General features: G+C 37.4%; 1 protein-coding gene across 1 annotated transcript in view; it reads left to right on the top strand.

The window, feature by feature from the left end:
* Positions 1-22,714, top strand: part of ABCB5 (ATP binding cassette subfamily B member 5) — a 120,662-nt gene that overhangs the window by 26,413 nt on the left and 71,535 nt on the right. Inside the window, exons 11-13 of the mRNA XM_045793653.2 lie at positions 5,401-5,526; positions 6,929-7,132; positions 16,422-16,592. Coding sequence (XP_045649609.1) covers positions 5,401-5,526; positions 6,929-7,132; positions 16,422-16,592 — 501 coding nt within the window. The remainder of the gene's footprint in view (positions 1-5,400; positions 5,527-6,928; positions 7,133-16,421; positions 16,593-22,714) is intronic.

Here is a 22,714-nt window from a genome sequence, read left to right as displayed (position 1 = left end):
AATTTCTTCCTGTTTCAGTCTTGGTAGTTTATAGGTTTCCAGGAAGGCCTCCATCTCTTCCAGATTGCTTAATTTATTGGCATAAAGCCGTTGATAAAAGTTTCTAATAATCCTTCTAATTTCATTGGTGTTGCTTGTGACCTCTCCTTTTTCATTCATAATTTTATTAATTTGGGTCCTTTCTCTATTCTTTTGGATAAGTCTTGCCAGTGGTCTGTCAATTTTATTAATTCTCTCAAAGAACCAGCTTCTAGTTCTGTTGATCTGCTCTACTGTACTCCTGGTTTCTAATTCATTGATTTCAGCTCTAATCTTGGTCAAATGCTTCCTCGTGCGTGGATTAGGCCTGTCCCTCTGTTGCTGTTCCAGCTTCTTGAGGTGAGAATATAAAAACTGCATTTTAGATTTTTCTACTCTTTTGAGTGAGGCTTCAATGGCTATGTATTTCCCCCTTAGGACTGCCTTTGCAGTAGCCCACAGGTTTTGGACCATTGTGTTTTCATTCTCATTGGTCTCCATAAATTGTTTAAATTGATTTTTGATTTCCTGGTTTATCGAATCATTCCTGAGCATGGTTCTTAGTCTCCAAGTGTTTGAGTTTCTTCCAAATTTTTCCTTGTGGTTGAGTTCCAATTTCAAAGCGTTGTGGTCTGAGAATATGCAGGGAATAATTTCAGTCTTTTGGTATTGTTTGAGACCTGCTTTGTGACCCAGAACATGGTCTATTCTTGAGAATGTTCCATGGGCATTAGAATAGAATGAGTATTCTTTGGTTCTGGGGTGTAGTGTTCTATATATATCTATGAGGTCCAACTCGTCGAGTATGGCATTCAAAGCCCTTGTTTCTTTGTTGATTTTCTGCATGGGTGCTCTGTCTATTTCTGGTAGTGGAGTGTTGAGGTCCCCTCCTATTAATGTATTTTTATCTATATGTCTCTTTATTCTGGTTAAGAGTTGGTTTGTGTATCTTGCTGCTCCCCTGTTGGGGGCATATGTATTTATAATTGTCATATCCACTTGTTGGATACATCCTTTAAGAATAATATAGTGCCCTTCTGTGTCTCTAACTATAGTCTTTAGTTTAAAATCCAATCTGTCTGATATGAGAATTGCTACCCCAGCTTTCTTTTGAGGTCCATTGGCGTGAAAGATGGTATTCCATCCCTTTACTTTCAGTCTAAATGTATCTTTAGGTTCAAAATGAGTCTCTTGTAGACAGCAAATGGATGGGTCATGTCTTTTTATCCAATCTACAACCCTGTGGCATTTATGGGAGCATTTAGGCCATTTACATTGAGACTGATTATTGAGAGGTATGATTTTAATGATGGCATGTTGCCAGTAAAGTCTTTGTTTCTATAGATTGTGACTTTCTGTTCTGTATCACTCTTGGGGCCTTTTTACTTTTATAGAACCCCCCTTAATATCTCCTGTAGGGCTGGTTTCGTGGTTACGAAATTGGTCAATGACTGGCGATTCTGGAAGGTCTTTATTTCTCCATCAATTCTGAATGACAGCCTTGCTGGATAAAGGATCCTTGGCTGCATGTTTTTCTCTGAAAGAGCTTTAAAAATGCCCCCCCCCCAACCCTTTCTCTAATTCCAGGTCTGTGTAAACAGGTCTGACGTAATTCTGATGCCTTTGCCTTGGTACGTGAGAGATTTCTTTGCCCTGGCCACTTTCAATACTGTATCCTTGGATCTAATATTTGCGAATTGCACTATGACGTGACGTGGTGTAGGTTTGTCATGGTTGAGCCTGGGAGGGGTCCTCTCTGCCTCTTGGACACGAATGTTTGTTTCCCTTGCTAGATTAGGGAAGTTTTCAGCTACAATTTGTTCAAATATCTCTTCTAGACCTCTGTTTTTCTCCACCCCCTCGGGGATGCCGATGATTCTGACATTGGAACGTTTCATTGAGTCAGTAATCTCCCGTAACCTACATTCTTGAGCGTGGATTTTTTTGAGTCCAGATTCTGTTTTAGCTTTCTCTTCTACTAACCCATCCTCCAATTCGCTGATATGTTCTTCCGCCTCATTCACCCTGGCCGTCAGAGCCTCTAGTTTTGACTGCATTTGGCTCATAGAATTTTTAATTTCTGCCAGATTCACTCTCATTTCTGCCCTTAGAGATTCTGTATCCTCATTAACATATTCGTTAATACTTTTTTCAAGTCTACACATCATCTTGACCATTGTTACTCTGAATTCCATGTCTGATAATTTGGTTATATCCATATCCATTAGTTCTATGGCAGAGGCCACAGACTCATTGTCTTTTCTTTTGGGGGGATTTCTCCTTCTCGTCATTCTGATTAGGAGAGGTTGCGGGGTTGTCCAGAGCCCAAATTAGTGACCGGGCCCCAGGCTGTGCGCCCTTGTTTTATAGGGATCTTAGGGATGTGGGCTTCTTGACTTTTCAGCCTGCCTTCTGGGGGAGGGACCTGCCGTGCCGATACTCAGGCAACCCTGTTTGGGTAGAGTCTCCATGTCCTCTGCGAGGGGGGATGGGGATGGGCACACTGTGAGCCAGTATTTCCAGGCTTTTGTTCTCTGGCGACTTTCCCTTGTGGCTTGCTGTGCCTCTTCTGAGAGTCAGAGCAGCAGTGGACGAATCTCAGCCTCTGTCTCAGAACAGAGGGATCACGGACCGTTCTCCACTGATGTTCTGGCCACTTCAACTCTGTTTCTGTTGGTGCTGCTCAACCCTGCAGCATCCTGGCATGTGCTCCCCACACCCGGCGTCCCAGCCCTCACTTCCAGGGCCAGCGCATCTCTGTCCTTTGTGTTTCTAACACCACCAGCCGCCAGCTGCCCCCGCGCGCTCCCAGAGCTCCCAGTCTCAGTCTGGTTCCAGTAAGCACACCGGAGCTCTGGTTTTCAGTCTGGTGGCGCGCGTTCCCCGGCTCACGGTCTCAGTCTGCTGTCTTGCGGGTGCCGGTCCGCGAGTCCGCCGGCTCCCCCATGTAGGTGGCTACCGCTTCCCGGTGCCCAAATGCTGCACCTCCCTCCCCCTTCCGTTTATCTTCCGATATCTGTGCATGGTTTCACCGCTTCCTGCTTCGTACCTCAATACTCAGCGCTGGAGATGTTCATTTGTAGAGGTCCAGATGTATCTACCTGCGTCTCAGGCTGATTCCGTGGATGTTCAGGCTGGTCTGGTACCTATCCAGCTCAACTGAGGGGACCAGCTGAAAAAGGGGTCCCCTACTCCTCTGCCATCTTAACTACCATGGGTACCCATCATTTAGTTTTTGACAAGTTCTTGTGAAAATATTTATCTGTCTTTTCTTTTTCTTTTCATTTTGTGTATTTATCCAAAAAAGTAGTTGCAGCTAAAAATTGCAAAGAGTAATTACTAATAAAACACCTATTTCATAGAAAAAGGAGACCATGGGGTATCTGGGTGACTCAGTCCTTTAGTGTCTGACTCTTGGTTTTGGCTCAGGTTATGATCTCAGGAGTCTGAGATTGAGCCCCGTGTTGGGCTCCGTGCTCAGCATGCAGTCTGCTTGTCCCTCTCCCTCTGCTCCTCTCCCTGCTAGCTGTCTCCCTCTCATAGATAAAACCTTTAAAAAAAAAAAAAAAAAGAAAGAAAGAAAGAAAAAGAAAAAGGAGACTATGATTTTAATTAGAATTGATAAAAATTACTAATGCAATCAACCTTTAATACCGTTTAAAGTGCCCACATGCCCCCTACATAATTTGCATCTAGAAGAGATCTATCTACTCCTGCTTCCTTATTTTTCTCTAACTTCTTGATCGAAATTCTCTTTTCAGAGCTCTTTATTTTTTTAAATTTTTGTTACTTAATGACCATTACTGGAATAGTGTTGTCTTCTACATTTTTCTTAACATAAGCACAGCATTTGCAACTTCATTTGGGTTGGTTCTTGAAGACTTAAGTACCAATTTGCCATTATATCGCATGGTAAAGTTCTCTCTGGGTTTTAAACAACTATTTTTAAGTGAACTTTTGAAATATGGCCCTTTTTTTTAAGCTAAAGAATGAATAATTTTAAACAAAGAAAAAGTCTACCGCTTTAAGTAAACAAAACACAGATTCTTGGGATGCCTGGGTGGCTCAGTCGGTTAAGCACCTGCCTTCGGCTCAGGTCATGATCCCAGTGTTCTGGGATCAAGTTCCACTTTGGGCTCCTTGCTCAGTGGGGAACCTGCTTCTCCCTTTGCCCGCCGTTCCCCCCGCTTGTGCTCTCTATCTCCCTGACAAATAAATAAATAAAACCTTAAAAAAACAAAACAAAAACACAGATTCTTCCAAGGAAAGTACAGAAACCAACTCCAGAGTAGAATTGCAGATGGGAGAGGGCGTACTCCCACCAGGACTCCCCAGTTTCTCACCTCCTTTACAGAATTCTCTGCTTGGCTATTTGAAGGTTTTGTTTAGCTTATTTAAAGTGTCTGTTTCTTTACAAATGGGGAGATCAAAGTGAGAGAGTTCAAGTAGAGATTCCTAGGTTTTCTGGCTGAGTACATGCAAACGCAAGCAAAGATAGGTGAGGGTTTGATTGCTATTGTCGTTTTGGTAGGGAAATTATTTGTCAGGCTTCTTTCAAATCGCAAGTCTATAGGACACTAAAAGCTGGTAGCAACCCTCAGTTATTGATAAAAATTTTAAAGTTCTACCCAGAGTTGAAATGTCCCCATGAGATCTACTAAAAAAGGAGGGTTTCTAATGGTGGAATCCCGTTCATGGGAGCACCTAGGGAGTCTTGCTGGTTGCTTTACTTGCAATATATTTTGTGATAATGTTAAATATATTTTTTAAGAAAGAATTTCCTTTAATAACCCGTGGGAAGATTTCATTCAATTGTTGCAAATTAGGGGTGCCTGGGTGGCTCAGTCGTTAGGCCTCTGCCTTTGGCTCAGGTCATGATCCCGGCATTCTGGGATCGAGCCCCACATCAGGCTCCTACACTGGGAGCCTGCTTCTTCCTCTCCCACTCCCCCTGCTTGTGTTCCCTCTCTCGCTGGCTGGCTGTCAAATAAATAAATAAAATCTTTAAAAAAAAATTGTTGCAAATTAGAAGATAAAAGCTTTCACTAACTTGGTAGTCCCTAAACTGATATAAATTGAAAATGGGATCAGTTTGCTATGGCTAGTTAATATTCTATGAGTTCTCTTAATCTAGATCTCCTTTTTATAGAGAGAGATGTTACCATCTCCTTTTTATATAGAGAGATTTTTTAATAACATTTTCCAAAATTATGTAAGTTTTTATTATACATGTACCTGAAACAAAACAAGATCTAAATCTGTTTTTAAGTGTCACAGAAGAATTCATTTTCTGTTTATAATTATACATTAAATTTCTGAAAATATGTGAATCATATTCTCACTTACCTACTTTTATAGAATTTTTCCCCTACATCCCAATAGATTTTGAAAAATCTGAATCTCAGAATTAAGTCTGGAGAGTCAGTAGCCTTGGTTGGCCCCAGCGGCAGTGGGAAGAGTACTACAGTCCAGCTTCTACAAAGGTTATATGATCCTGACGACGGCTTTGTAAGTGCACCTAGCAAAATCATTCGTAGTCCATATGATGAAATTAGGAAGTACCACCTATAATAGAAAGCTTACAGCTATATCAATTTTTAATTTTTAACAGTGGAGCTGAGAAAAGCCAATTCACTTTCTTTCCTGCATATTCATTCATTCACCAAATATTTTTTGAACACCTACTGTGTGCTAGGCACTGTTCTGGGTCCTGGGGAACATTGATGAGCAAAGCATAAAAACCTTTGCCATCATCAAATTTATACTATAATAAGTAGAGACCGACAAATAAAATAAGTAAACCATATAGTATGTTAGAAGGTGATGAAAGCTGTGGAGAAAAATAACATAATTTGTAGTACCCAGAATTTACAAGATTATCAGTTTCTCAAAACATCCCAGAATAATATCTGTAGAAAATATAGTCTCTAATTTTTTCTATCATCCATAATGTTGCACTCGACTTTGTTACCCTTGAAATAGCATAGAGAATAAGACTATGATAGTCACAGAAGCATAATTCTTAATGCTTCTATTCAGATTTTCAGCTATTTAAAATCTCCTCTGCTAGGGCCTGGTTTCATTTAAATTTGACTTCCTAAGTCTTCATTTGGAGTATATTAGACTCATGTATTCATACTAATATTAAATAAATAAATTATTGGATAAGCATTCCATACATAAAGCAGTTGTATAGAATACCCATGCCCAGAGAGAATACCAAAGTAGGTAAGAAAGATAAGCTCTGTGAGTTATAATTATCAAACCTTGGCTCTGCCATTGGCATATTTGGAGTAATGGGTAATGGCACTATCTATGAAGAAGACTGTGTTCATTTACTATTATTTATATAAATGAATAGAAGACATTTTTACCTTTTGCAGTGAAGTGGGGTGTTGAAGAGAAGAAAGGATATTTCCTAGAGTCACCTGACTGGCTGAATTAGAAGAGCATGTGAGCATGTGACTCTTGATCTCAGGGTTGTGAGTTTGAGCCCCACATGGGAAATAAAACTTAAAAAAAAAAGAAAAAGAAAGTGTATTTCCTAGAAAAATATGCAAAGGTCACATCAGTCTTAAAATAACAAAACTGAAGTTTGTTGCATGTGTTGACATTGTAACATTTGTGGCTCCTGTAGCATGTTATCTACATAGTAACTAATTTGTTTTTCTTAGAGTTAAGATATTCAGGTGGTTTAACAAGATTTTAAGCCAGGTTTTGACGTTTTATTGGTTCCCGTCTATCAGAAAAAGTCTGCTGACAATATACATACTATAAATATTTTATCAAAATAAGTCTTTGATCCCTGAAACACCCTGCTTCTCAGCTTATGGTTTGAACTAGTAAAAAAGACTCTAAACCCAATGCAGTATAAGGCATCACAACATGATTCATTCCTTTGGTTTGGCAGATCACGGTGGATGGGAATGACATCAGAACTTTAAATGTGCACCATTATCGAGAACATATTGGAGTGGTTAGCCAAGAGCCTGTTTTGTTTGAGACCACCATTAATAACAATATTAAATATGGACGAGATGGAGTGACTGATGAAGAGGTTGAGAAAGCAGCAAAGGAAGCAAATGCTTATGATTTTATAATGGCATTTCCCAATGTAAGTACACTATGTAGCCTGTGGTCTTAGCTTAGAACTAAAGTAGTGCAGGGCACCTGGGTGGCTCAGTCAGTTAAGCATCTGCCTTTGGCTCAGGTCCTGATCCTTGAGTCCTGCATCAGTCTTCCTGCTCAGCAGGAAGTCTGCTTCTCCCTCTGACCCTCCGCCTCTTGTGCTTTCTCTCTCTTTCTCAAATAAATGAATAAAATCTTAAAAAAAAAAGAACTAAAGCAGTGCAATATTCCAAAAATAAGATAACAAAACAATAACTTTTACAGAGTAGGGAGAGTGTGAATAAATTGTTGGATTGTCCTAGATGAAACGTCTATAAATGAGAAAGCATGGCAGCAACCAAAAGAAGAAATGCATCCTTGAAAGGTCAGTTTCTAAAAATCATATTTAGTTCTTGTTGGTTCTCACTGCAACTGGAAAAGAAAAATAAATGAAGGATATATTAAAATATAACAAAGAAATATGAGATTAAATCAGCAGTCCAAGCTGAGAATTGCTGTGTCTGCAAAATGTTGATTTGTAAGGCCATCTTGTGGCTAAACGTGGGAATGTCACAGTGTTGAGATTGGTTCTGTGATAAGGCAAAAGGAAAACTAGGGGGGCGCCTGGGTAGCGCAGTCGTTAAAAGCGTCTGCCTTCGGCTCAGGGCGTGATCCTGGCGATCCGGGATCGAGTCCCACATCAGGCTCTTCCGCTATGAGCCTGCTTCTTCCTCTCCCACTCCCCCTGCTGTGTTCCCTCTCTCGCTGGCTGTCTCTCTGTCACATAAATAAATAAAATCTTTAAAAAAAAAAAAAAAAAAAAAAGGAAAACTAGGATCATTTTTTAGAAGCACAAGAAGCCAAAATCGGACAAGAAATGTAAAATCATATTTGGAAAGAGATAGAATAAACTAAAACTCTTGATATTGGGATATATCAGATCCTAATGGATATTTAGAAGTGATGGCTATAAAACCATATTTACATTTCCCGAAGTATTCATTCATCAGTATCACCTGAAACTGTTGTGGGGAGCACCCTGTAAATTACAAAGGGATGAGATTTGAAATTAAAATACAGAATAAGGGGTACCTGGGTGGTGCAGTCAGTTAAGCGTCTGACTCTTGGTTTCAGCTCAGGTCATGATCTCAGGGTCCTGAAATCAAGCCCTGTGGTGGGCTCTGTGCTCAGCAGGGAGTCTGCTTGAGATACTCTCTCCCACTCCCTCTGCACCTCCCCACCACGTGCACATATCTCCCTCTCTCTCTCTCACTAAAATAAATAAATAAATCTTTAAAAAATAAAATACAGAATAAAATTCTATTATATCAAAAGGCAACAGTAACAAAAAAGTTTATTTCAGTGGATATATTTTTCGGTGGATATATATACTCCATGGGTCATAATAATTTTGTTCTTCCTTTTGTTTCTTTTAATAAAAACTTCCGTTATGTTAATAATTACCTTTTATCCCCATTATTTAGGTCATAATTGGAATAGCAAACTCATTAAGGGCTTGAGGTCATACTTTGCCTTGTAGTTTTGGAAAACAGACTTTCTTTCTTTGACCTTTTCCTCAAACACCAAGGCTCTTCAGTTTCCCACTTGGAATTAGGGAGTTTTCTGGAACCTCTTAAATCATACCCTGTAAGTTACTACTTGCTTTTAGTAAAAGGCCAGTATTTACACAAAGATGTCCCTTGCTGTAAATTTAATGTAACTCTTAAAGATATTGTTTCCAAGTATTGGACAAGAGGTAACACAAAACTTTGATCCCTGAGAGAAAGGAAACTCATGAGGAAAGTCCATGAATTTGCAGTATTCCGCATAGGAACAAATCTCCGACCCCATCTCTGTCAACTAGAATCAAGACAGAACATGGCACTCCACTAAACTGAAAGGCAGGATAGAATTTCAGGGAGAAATTAAGCAACTGGAGAGAAAATGAAAGAGCTGTGGAGTTAAGGTACAGGGGTAGAAGTCCCTGCAGGCACCCCTTGGGAATCCATATCTGAGCATAAGACTTCCCAGGGATTACCAGGGAGCAGCTGCTACAAAGCTGAGTAGAACGGAGATACTACAAGTCAAGGAGTGTGATGGGGATGTAAAGCACAGCCCAGCCAGAGTGGAGAGAGAACATTAACACCTTTTTAATACCTCAAGCATATAGCTGAGACACCGAAAAAGGCCACACCTTAAGAGTAAAGTCCATACCTTAGAGTATGCTGACTCTAGACCTGCCCTAACAAATTCTAAAATCAAGCCATGACAAGATCCCTAGAGGAGATAAAACTTATAGGTTGGGTCCTGCCAAATTTAGAGATTTTCTACATATTCACCCCAGCAATGCATAAAACCAGGATTACACAAGCTTGAAATGATCAGTCAGGATTGAATTGCTTACTAGAACAAAAATCAACTTTGTTTTCAAGAGAAAACAGAATTCAGAGTTTCTCCAACATAACATGTACAGAATTCAGCATATATTCTTCAACAATTAGATATACAAAGAAACAGGAAACTATGACCCGTAAGCAAGAAATCATAATCTAAATGTTTATGCTTCAAAATGCATGAAGTAGAAACTGCTAACACCTGAAAGGAGAAATAGACAAACCCACAGTTTTATTGAAGCCTTCGGTACTTGATAGAACAACTAGGCAGAAAATCAGTAAGGCTATAGATGACCTGCACAATGTTATCAACCAACTAGATCTAACTGACATATATAGAACACTCCACCAATAATAACAGAATACATTCTTTTCAAGTACACATGGAACATTCACTGAGATAAACAATATTCTGGGCCATTTTTAAAAAAGAAAACATACAAAAAATGTTCTCAGATGATAACAGAATTAAAGTATAGAAATCAGTAACAGAAATACATCTGGAAAATCCGCAAACATCTGATGAGCTTGGGCGCGTTCAGGGTGGTATGGCCATAGACTGGAAAATCCACAAATATATGAAAATTAAATAACTCACTTCTAGATAATTTATGGCTAAATGAGGACATTTCAAGGAAAATTAATGACTATTTTTAACTAAATGAAAATGAAACTGCTGTGTATCAGTACTTGTAGAATACAGTTAAAGAACTGCTTTAGGATAAAGTTACAGCATTAAATTCTTCTTTTAGAAAGAAAAAAGATCCAAAATTTGTAAATGAAGCTTCTAATTTGAGAAACTAGAGTAAGAAGAGCAAGTTGAACCCAAAGAAAGCAGAAGAGGGGCGCCTGGGTGGCACAGCGGTTAATCGTCTGCCTTCGGCTCAGGGCGTGATCCCGGTGTTACGGGATCGAGTCCCACATCAGGCTCTTCCGCTATGAGCCTGCTTCTTCCTCTCCCACTCCCCCTGCTTGTGTTCCCTCTCTCGCTGGCTGTCTCCCTCTGTCGAATAAATAAATAAAATCTTTAAAAAAAAAAAAAAAAAACAAAGAAAGCAGAAGGGAAATAATCAAGATTAGAGCAAAAATCAGTGAAAGCAAAAACAGAAAAACATTAGAAACAATCATTAAAATCAAAAGCTGTTTGCTTGAGAAGATTAATGAAATCAGTAAAACGATAGCAAGGCTGATAAAGAATCAAAAAAGAGAAGAGAAATTACCAATATCAGGAATGAAAGATAGTAGTACATCACTAATGATCTCAAGGAGATTAAAATATTACAGGAAAAGTATGAGTAAAGCTATGACTATGAATTTGTCAACTTAGTTGAGGGTCAATTTATTGAGAGACACAAACTACCAAAACTCAGTCATAAAGAAGTAGATAATCTTAGTAAGACCTAGAGTTGACTAGATTTCTAAATAGTGGCAACAGTTACAAATGAAAATAAAATTACAAGTGGCATTCAAAGTAGCATCAAAATATATTAAAATAGAACAAATTTAATGTAAGGTGTAAATCTTCTATGGGAAAAATATGAAATGTTTCTGAGAGAAACTAAAGATCTAAATAAATAGAATGTAACTTATTCCATTGATTTAGAGATGCCGTATTTTTAAAGATATGTGTTCTCCCAAAAATCAAATACCAATCAAAATCCCAGTAGTCTTTTTGTGTGTGTGTGTGTCTAGAAATTGACCTGCTGCTTCCAGAATTTATTTGAAAATTTAAAGGACCAAAAATAGGCAAAACAATTACAGAAAAAAACCCAGCAAAGCTGAAAGACATACAATATCTAATTTTAAGATTACGGGAAAAAACCCAGCAAAGCTGAAAGACATACAATATCTAATTTTAAGACAGCAATTAAAGCAGAGGAAATGGCACAACAATGGACATGTAGATCAGTAGAATAGAATAGAGTCCAGAAATAGACCCACACATATCTAGTCAAATGATTTTTGGCAAGGCCAGTATTAATTCTTTGGGGGAAAGGAAAGTTTTTTCAACAAATGGTGCTGGAAAAATTGGATATTCATATGAGAAAAACAAATTAAATGTGGCCCTTACCTCACCCCATACACACATATTAATTTGCCATGGATCTTAGATCATATGTAAAAACTTAAACTATCAAGGGACGCCAGGGTGGCTCAGTCAGTTGAGCGTCCAACTCTTGATTTCAGCTCAGGTCATGATCTCAGGGTCATGTGATTGAGCCCCAAGTAAGTCTCCCCACTCAACAAGGAGTCTGCTTGAGATTCTTTCCCTCTGCCCCTCTTCCCACTTATGCTCACGCTGTCTCTCTCTAAAAATAAATTAAACTTAAAAAAAAAAAAACTTAAAGTATCGAACTTCAAAAATAAAAACTTGGGTGAAAAACCTTTGTGACTTTGAAGTAGCCGAGGATTTCTTAGATAGAAAAGTATTTACTATTTTAAAAAATGATAAATTGAACTTTATTGAAATTAAAACCTTTTAAAATACACTATTTAGAAGGTAAAAAGACAAGACAGAATGAAAGAAAATATTCACAATACACAGATCTGACAAAGGACACGCACCCAGGAGATAGATAGATAGATAGATAGATAGATAGATAGATGATAGATAGATAGATAGATAGATAGATAGATAGATAGATATAACTCTTATAACCCAATAATAAAACCAAAAGTAAAGTACAAACTTGAACAGATATTTCAGACACCCATAAATATACATATGAAAAATATTCAACATTATTAGTCAACAGGGAAATCCAAAGTTAAACCTCAGTTAGATAGCATTCCACACTTGCTAGAATGGCCAAAACGAAAAAGAATAACAATAATAACTTTTGATGACGATGTAAAACAATTAAATCTCTTATTCATTCTGAATAAAGTGAATTGGTACAGTTATTTTAGAAATAAATTTGGCACTTTATTATAATGTTAAACATACATTTAAGACTCAGCATTCTATTCCCACGTATTTTTCCAACAAAAGAAATAAAAATATGACCACAAGAATATTATGTACATGAATGTTTGTAGCAGCTTTATTCATACTATTGAAAAGTTGGAAATAATCCAGATGTTCATCAGCAGCTGAATAGATAAATTGTAATCGATATATGATTGTTAGATGAAATTCAAGATTTTCAGTACATTTTGAATTTCAGATAAACAATGAATAATTGTAGCATAAGTATATCCTAAATATTGTATGTGATATACTTATGCTAAAGAAGTATTCACTGCTAACTGAAAATCAAAATTAACTGAGCTCCATGGTTTTTTGTTTTTATTTGTTTTTTTGAATTTGGTAAGCCAAGGTAGATTCACATTGTTGAAGCACTACTCAAAAATAAATAGGAGGGAATTGCTGATGCACACAACAGGGATGAATCTCAAAAATATTATGTTAGCTAGGACAGAACAAAAAAGTACACACTGGAATTGTAGCAAGGCTGCAGGATACAAGGTTAATATACAAAAGTCAGTCATTTTCCTATATATCAGCAATGAACAAGTGGAATCTGACATTAAAAGCACAATACTATTTATATTAGCAACCAAAAAAATGAATTACTTAGGTTTAAATCTAACAATGTACAAGAACTATATAAAGAAGACTACAAGACTCTGATGAATGAAGTCAAAGAAGAATTTTTTAAATAGATATTCCATGTTTGTGGAGAGAAAGACTCAATATTGCCAGATGTCAGTTCTTCCCAACTTGATCTATAGATTCAATGCAATTCCAATCAAAATCCTTGCAAGTTATTTTGTGGATATCAACAAACCAATTCTAATGTCTATATGGATGGGTAAAAGACCCACAATAGACAACACAATATTGAAGAAGATCAAAGTTAAAGGACAATACTATCTAACTTTAAAACTTATTATAAAGCTACAGTAATCAAGACAGTGTGGTACTGGTGAAAGAATAGGCAAATAGATCAATGGAACAGAATACAGAGTTTAGAAACAGACTCACATAAATATAATCAGCTAGTCTATGACAAAAGCGCATAGGCAATACAACAGAGCACATACAATATGTATTATTGCTCATTTTAATGAACAAATGGAACAACTGGACATGCACACGTAAAAAAAATAAATCTAGACACAGAACTTATACCTTCACAAAAATTAAAATCAATCAGAGACCTAAATATGAAATACAAAATGATAAAACTCCTGGAGATAAAGTACAAGAAAACCAAGATGCTTTGGGTATGGCAAGATTTTTTAGATACAACATCAAAGGCACAAACCATGAAAGAAGTCTTTGATAAGCTGAGCTTCATTAAAATTAAAACTTCTGCTCTGCAGAAGACAATGTGAAAAGCATGAGAAGATAAGCCACAGACTGGGTGAAAACATTTGCAAAACACAAATCCAATAAAAGACTATTATCCAAAAATATATAAACAGATCTTAAAATTCAACAATAAGAAAACACCCTGATTTAAAAAATAGGCAAAAGATCTTCAAAGACACTTCACCAAAGGAGATATGCTGATGGCAAATAAGTGTGTGAAAAGATGTTCCACATCATATGTCATCAGGGAAATGCAAAATAAAACAATGAGATACTACTACATGCCTTTTAGAATAGCCAAAATCCAAAACACTTGACAATACCATATGCTGACCAGGATGTGGAGCAAAAAGAACTCCCATTCATTGCTGCTGGGAATACAAATTGGTAAGAACATTTGGGAAGACAGTTTTTTTGGTTTCTTTTAAAACTAAACATTCTTATATTATCTAGTAATCATGCTCCTTGGTATTCACCCAAAGGAGTTGAAAACTTAGGTTCACACAAAAACCTACACACAGATGTTTATAGCAGCTTTATTTGTATCACCAAAGCTTGGAAGCAACCAAGATGTCTTTCAGTAGGTGAATGGATAAATAAACAGTGGTATGTCCAGACAATGGGATGTTATTCAGTGCTAAAAAGAATGATCAATCAAGCCATGAAAACATGGAAAAATCCTAAATGCATATTACTAAGTGGAAGAAACCAGTTGGAAAAAGCTACATACTGTATGATTTCAACTATATGACATTCTTGAAAAGGCAAAACTATGGAAACAGTAAAAAAGATGAGTGGTTGTCAAAGTTTGAAGTGGAGGTGGGGAAGAATAGACAGAGCACAGAGGATTTTTAGGGTAGTGAAAATACTGTGTATGATACTATAACAATTGGATACATGTCATTAAACATTTGTCCAAACTCATAAAATGTACAACACCAAGAGTGAATCCTAACGTAACCTATGGATTTGGGTGATTATGATGTGTCAATGTAAGTTCATCAGTTATAACAAATGTACCACTCTTGTGGAGGATGTTGGATGAGGGGACATCCTGTGGAATGGGGGACATTGCATGTGTGTGGAATGTGTGTGGCTAAGGTATATGGGAAATCTCTATACCTTCTTCTCAATTGTACTATGAACCTAAAACGGCTCTTAAAAAATAAGTCAAATTTGAAGAAGGCATGCACTGTATGATTCTGTTTATTTGAAGTTCTGGAACAAGTGAAATTAATTTATAGTGATAAAAATCAAATCAATGTGTGGATTTGGACTGGAAAGATTCATGAGGGAACTAACTAGGGTGATGGAAATATTCTGTATCTTTAGTGGGGTGGTGATAACATGACTATACTCATTGTCAAAATTCATAGAGCCATATCCTTAAAATGTGTGAGTTTTATTGTGTATAAATTATTTCTCAATAGGGGCGCCTGGGTGGCACAGCGGTTAAGCGCCTGCCTTCGGCTCAGGGCGTGATCCCGGCGTTCTGGGATCGAGCCCCACATCAGGCTCCTCTGCTATGAGCCTGCTTCTTCCTCTCCCACTCCCCCTGCTTGTGTTCCCTCTCTCGCTGGCTGTCTCTATCTCTGTCAAATAAATAAATAAAATCTTTAAAAAAAAAAAAATTATTTCTCAATAAGGTTTATGTTTTTAAAATATCTGAAGGTCAGACTCTAGAATAATCAAAGTTTTAGAAAGGCTATTTAAATTTATATCCTTGAAGAAATGAGCTTTGGGTCATGGACCTAATCCAATACAATATTACTATGTTTCCTCAGTTCTAGAAATTACCTCCAACATCAAATATCTAATGATATCTACTCTGTTAAAGATGTATATCCCAAAATATAAAAAATAAAATAAGCAAAAGAAGGCCTAAAAAGTGTTCCAAGATGGAAAAATATTTTGAGAAGTTTGTTTTTGCATTAATCGTCTCATACTTTTTTTCAGAATATCCAGGAAGGAAATTGTAGGTAATATATTAAATTGCTAGTAAACCTTTCAAATAAAAGTTAAGAATGTAGTTGTATTACTGTGGTTCTTTTAAAGATACCAGTGCATTCTAAAACTGTCTTTAAAAACTTTGAAAATTGGTTCAAATTATTGTTAATCTATCTAAAAATCCTTGATGATCATAAATTCTCATTTTTTTTTAAGATTTTATTTATTTATTTGTCAGAGAGAGAGAGAGCACAAGCAGGGGGAGTGGCAGGCAGAGGGAGAGAGGGAGAAGCAGGCTCCCCGCTGAGCAGGGAACCTGACGTAGAACTCCATCCTGGGATCCTGGACCCTGGGATCATGACCTGAGCTGAAGGCAGACAATTAACCGACTGAGCCACCCAGGTGTCCCTGTTCTCATTTCTTTTAGTCCTAGCCAAATTTTTCTTAGGTCCTCTCTTTACTAGACTCCTTTTTTTCATATAGTTTGTTTTTACAAAGAACAAATCAAAGGTCAAAAGCAGCCAGGCTGAAGTGGTGATTAAGCTGGTATTAAAAACACAACTGTGATTGTCATTTCCTGTTCAAATTATTTGATCATGCTGCCTTCTGTTTCTGTGCTCTTTCCTATTTTTCATTAGAAATTTAATACATTAGTAGGAGAAAAAGGAGCACAAATGAGTGGAGGACAGAAACAGAGAATCGCTATTGCTCGGGCTTTAGTTCGAAACCCAAAGGTCCTGATCTTGGATGAGGCTACATCTGCCCTAGATACAGAAAGTGAATCAGTTGTTCAAGCTGCACTGGAGAAGGTAAGTGAGCAGATCATTTCTTATTTCCATATTCCTGGTTCAACACTGTTTTTAACACAAGAAAGTTTGGCTCTGCAGTAGATTATTTCTTGAGTTCAGAGCCATCTTTAAGGTATTGATGCAGAGTTTATAAAAACTACTACATGATGGTAGTGATTTGGATGAGAGAAGATGCCATAGTTGGTGCTAAAAACATATAGGTGACTGATATCCAAGCAATCATCCTATATGTGCCTCTTTTCCAATAGGTCTGCACTGTATACCTCCTCATAATAACACCACACCACCACCACCATCACAGCTACAACCACATCCACCCTTAGTCTCTTCTATACCCACCTATGGTTCTCTTCTGTGACCATTTTTCCTCTTTAGGGCAACCCCAAAGAGTTTTTAACTTAATTTCACCTCCAGTGGAGAAGCATACAGTCTGGTTTGTCCTGCCCTTGAACCATCCTTCTCTAAGAGCCCTAGACCCTCTAACCTCACACTAACTTCCTGCTTACTGCATACTACTGACATGCTTCAGGACCACAGCGCAGGGAGGGTCCTTTACCAAATTTCATTGCATTTGGGAGAGTAGTTGGCAGTGATATGAAAACCATCGAATACTTTTTTCATTGGGCAACCCTACTTTTACTTTTTTTTTTTTAATTTAGTTATTTGAGAGAGAGAGAGAGTGAGCAGGAGAATGGGCAGCGGGAGAGGGAGAAAGAGAATCTCTAGCAGACTCCCTGCTGAGTATGGAGCCTGACACAGGGCTCAATCTCAAAACCTTGAGAGCATGACCTGAGCTGAAATTAAGGGTAAACTCTTAACTAACTGAGCCACCCAGGCACCCCCAACCCCTTTTTTAAATCATGGCCTTCAGACCCTTCAGAAGGTTTAATGACACATATTACTTTGAGCTTGTTTGAAAATGTGTTTTTCTGCCTAAGAAAATGACGGGCTTTTTCTTTTTAAATACTAACTTTGTGCAACCAGAAATGGATACTGGCAGCCAGAGTGCCCATGCTTATTGAATAATCTATTAGTTACTATTATCACTTGTAAGTCAGAGTATAAGTTTTTACCCTTGTTTCTATCCCATGGTAAGAGTGCCACATGTTGCTCATGATATTTCTTATTTCCATAAAGTAAACAAGCGATATGAAAGTCTATGTTTATCGTAGACACTTTGCCAGTTTGGTTCTTTTTGGTGAAGAAGAAACAATGATACCCTCTAGGGCATGACTGATGCTTTATTCATTTTTATATATTTAGTAACTAGGACCAGGCTCTATCTGTAGAATGCACTCAAATTGTGTTCAGTGGTGATGCTTAATTACTTAGGGCTTGAATGTACAAAAAATTATTACACTTAACATAACCATCTTTTAATTTACATAAGATTTGCTTTTGTTTTATTGAGATATAATTAACATATATATAAGATTTTTAAAAACATATTGTAATAGGTTCCAGTGTTGTTTAGAGGTTAAGTGCCCATTGTCTTTTCATCCAATGTGTTAATCACATCAGGCAATCAAAACTTGTTCAAACTTTTAAAATAATAGTTGCTTGGTAACATAATAAATTAATAAAAGTTGTTTTGTTTTGTTTTTTTACTACTGGTTAAAATGAAATCTATATCATAATAAAAAAAGAACAACACAAAATGTAAACTATGATTACAGTTACATACAATAGGTGTGCATGTGCACAAAAATGAAGACAATATATATGAAAATACCAACAGTTGTATGGCAGAATTATGAGGGAATTAAAGTTTTCTAAAATTCATTTACTATATTGTTTTTCATTTTTTTAAGGTTAGGGGATTATCAACATTGTGGAGATGTATAGGTGTAAAACTGCTTTAAGTAGGTTTTGCTGGTCTTTTGTGGGATGAAGGTAAATGGTAACAAGTGGGGTTACAAGTAGCACAGTAAACTGAGTAATTATATATGCCTCAGTTGATTGGAAAATGACTCACAGCAAAGAGGAGAATTAAAATATAGTCAAGGTAACTCCAGTGCCATGAGAGTCTTCCATACATACCACACAAAGGGCAGTTGTGGAATCAAACCTTTGGAGAGGTCCCTACCTAAGAAGGGAGGGCATGCAGCAGATCTCATTTCTGCTCATCTAAGAATTCTCAGACCTGCTACATAATGTGGCCTAACGTACAACAGTTAGTAGATTTTTATAGCTCAAAATAATCTTGTAAACTACTAACCAAATAAAGAGGGAACAATAGAATGTATCCCTTCTTGTTGGTGAATGCTGTATGCACCTACTTCGGGACCCAGCCTTCACCTGTTCCAGCCCATCCTCTCCATTACCCCCATTGTCTTCCACTTACATCAAGTTCTAGAACCAGTAAAACTAATCTGTAGTGATTAGTTATCTTATCTAAAGCAGTCACTTATCTAAAAGCAGTCACTGAAGCATCCAACTCTTGATTTCAGCTCAGGTCATGATCTCAAGGTCATGAGATCAAGCCCCACATCGGGCTCCCCGCCCAGCGGAGAGTCTGTTTGAGATTCTTTCTCTCCTTCTCCCTGTGCACTTCCCCACCCCACGTGCGCTCTCTCTCTCTCTAAAATAAAAACAAATAAATCTAAAAAAAAGGAAGGAAGGAAGGAAGGAAGGAAGGAAGGAAGGAAGGAAGGAAGGAAGGAAGAAAAGAAATCAAATCAGTAGTTCCTGGAGCAGAGGGTAAATTTTGACTAAAAGAGCATCAGGGATCTATCACTCTTGTCCTCATTTGGATTATTGCAGTAGCTAACTTCTTGCCTCAGCCCATGCCCATGCAATCTGTTTTAACACAGCAGTCAGGTGATGCTACTAAAATGTAAATGTGAATATGTCATGCTTCTGCTTCAAATCCTCCAATGGCTTCTTAACTCACTCTGAGTAAAATCCAAATTCTGTACAATATGCTACAAGGTTCTGTGGAGTCAGTCTCCAAACCCCTTTTGGAACCTCACATCCCACTGCTCCCCCCAACATTGGCTGCTCTTTAAACATGCCATAGCACTTCTTAGCAGCTAACGTACTATGTGTGTATTTGTTTATTTTGTTGTCTCTCTTTCCCCCACTGGAATGTAAACTCAGTGGTGGCAAAGGCTTTGATTGGTTAACTGCAGTGTCTTCAGCACTAAAATGATGACTGGTCCTTAGTTTATGGCCAGTAAGCATTTGTTAAATGTATGAGTGTGCTACAGAATAGTTTCAAGGCCTGAAGTTCTATTTTCTGGATTTCTTAAGTTAGGCTTGCTGCAAAGTAGTTTTGTTTCGCTTTTTTGTTCATGAGGAGGACCTAGGGTCAGTGGATAAAGATTTATGCTAAAGGCTATGTGGTTCCGCTCTGCTACTGGTTTGGACCCAGCAGGCCAAGGCAGCAGGCTTCCATTCACTCCCAGTAGAGGAGGAATGGCAGTAAACACCTGTAGGCCCCTGGGGGAGCAGAGGAAGCCCACACTGACTTTAGGATAAAGCCTGTGAAAGCTCTTTGAAATGTTAAAAGTGGTATGTAAATCTAGGGATAATTATTACTAAGGGAGGGTCAGCTACACCACATCAATGGAGAACCTTTAAAAAAACCCTTTGCTAATTATGAGGGAAGGGTTTCCATTGCAATTTTATTCTTTGAAGAGGCAGAGCAGCTTTGTTGCAGCCCTCATGGGCTTTTCTTTATCAATACTGCTCTTTCTCACTGTGATGCATTCTGTTGATCTTCCCCAGAGGCGCCTTAACATATTTATATTACTTGGGGAACTGAACAATAAGAAAATTGGTATACTGCATTAAGCTGTGGGCTACTTTGTTAAATTAAGCCCAAAGAAGTGGTTATCCAAAGTTAAAGATAGGTTAATTATTACACATTTTGGTGCATCTTTGTCAATTAAATATCTTGCTTGTTATATGTAGAATTGGGGATTTATTCATTTTTTTCTTCTCCTTTCTTTCTTTCTTTTTTTTTTTTTTAAACCATTTGTAGCAACATTATCATAGTTGAGAACAGAAAGGGAATTTCTGCAAGGGGATTTCTTTGGCTGGAATTTAGCCAGAAGAACAAAGGTAGCATAGAGAATATCTCATTCTAAAAGCATCATGGAATATTTTATAAGCCTTCCTAATCAAGCTCACATTTGTTAGGCTTGGTGTTAAATTATAGACCACTAATTTATTTTAGGGTAGTGCTTCTCCCCTTTTGATAGATCAGGTCACCTTTGAGAATCTGACTAAGAAAGGGAAAAATAAACCACTGTAACTCCTCAGAAAAATCTACAAATGCACTTGTACACAAATATTGATGTATAATATATATTGAGGGGTTTATAGACCCCCTGAGGCCATTCATGAGTCATTGCTATAGGTATAATAAAGGAACAAATGGGTGATAGTAGCTAATCCTTATAAGAACCCAATGAGAGAAGAACGCTTATTTACCTATTTTACAGATTTGCACACTGAAGCACAGAGAGGTTGAATAACAGCTAGGCAACAGTGAAGCCAAAACGTGGACCCAGACATGTTTCTTTAGCTCATTCACATAGCCACCATGCTATATTGCCCCAAGATTATACATCTGCTAGGAACTTAAACTAAATCTTAATCCAGGTCACTCTTCAAAACTAGCCTCTTATTAAAGATAGAATTACCATATGATCCAATAATTCCCCTTCTGGGCATATATCCAACAAAAATTTAAAAAGGAATTAAAATAGATATTTGTATGCTAGTCTTCACAGCAACATCATTCACAATAGCCAAAAGGTAGAAACAATCTAAATGCTCATTGACAAATGAATGGATAAACAAAACATATATATATACAATGGAATAGTACTAAACCTTAGAAAGGAAGGAAATTCTGACACACTACAACATGGATGACCCTAGAAGATACTATGCTGAGAGATGCAAAAGGACAAATGTGTGTGTGATTGCATTTATATGAGATACTTAGAATAGTCATGTTCATAGACATAAAGTAAAATGGAGGTTACCAGGGGCTAAGGGAAGGGGAGGAATGGGAAGTTATGGTTTAAAGGGGTATAGAGTTCCACTATGGGATGAAAAAAAAGTTCTGGAGTTAGATAGTGGTGATGGTTGCACAACAATATGAATGTACTTAATGCCACTAAATTGTACACTTTAAAATGGTTGAAACTGGTTAAAATTTTATGTATATTTTACCACTAAAAAAAAAAAAAAGAATAACAATCTAAGCCTGAATGTAAAAGAATAGTGACACAGAAGGAATTGGCCTCTCTGATCCAGGAGGACCCAACCCTTAAAAATGGTTAGAATAGTAAATTTCATGTTATGTATATTTTACCAGAGCTTAAAAAAAACAGAAAAACAAACATTGCTTCCTTGGGAAAGAAACAAACCATACCCCAAATTGAGGCTCCCATGTCAGCATATAACAGACTCACTTTTGTCCCCTTAAGCTGCTTATTTGATCCTGTTGTATGTATAGCTCGTGGGTTTTTCTTTCACAAATGGGTTTAAATCATTATTAGCAGGACATTTCAGAGTCTTTAAAAAAAATACAATAGGGGCGCCTGGGTGGCGCAGTCATTAAGCGTCTGCCTTCAGCTCAGGGTGTGATCCCAGCGTTTTGGGATCGAGCCCCACATCAGGCTCCTCCACTGGGAGCCTGCTTCTTCCTCTCCCACTCCCCCTGCTTGTGTTCCCTCTCTCACTGGCTGTCTCTCTGTCAAATAAATAAATAAAATCTTTAAAAAAAAATACAATAAAAAGCCTTAAAAATGTAACAAAATACTTTTCCATGATACAAGTAAGTATCTTGGTGATTTCTGTAAATTTAAATTATTCCTAAGCCTTGTCCTCCCCCACAAATAAGAAGACCTTCTATATAAGATATTAATTTTTCTAATTGCTACCAAATAAGGTATCTCTAATATATTATTTATTGGTCAGTGTTCTGGTCTAGATAAGATATTATTCCCTCTTTGAAGAAAGATGAACTGATTATTGTAGCATTTTCTCTTCTTGCCCACCATTTACTTCATTTACTTTTTGTTGTAATTTCTCCACAGATATTTGCTTGATAAAGTTAAGTGAAAGAGAAAGGTATTAAATGGCTATGAATAATTTTATTATTA

This window comes from Ursus americanus, chromosome 3 (genome assembly GCF_024610735.1).
Source record: "Ursus americanus isolate L20-20 chromosome 3, mUrsAme1.1.p, whole genome shotgun sequence".
In the NCBI taxonomy this organism is placed as follows: domain Eukaryota; kingdom Metazoa; phylum Chordata; class Mammalia; order Carnivora; family Ursidae; genus Ursus; species Ursus americanus.
Note: the sequence above shows the minus strand (reverse complement) of the source record. Positions and strands in the feature narration are given on the sequence as shown.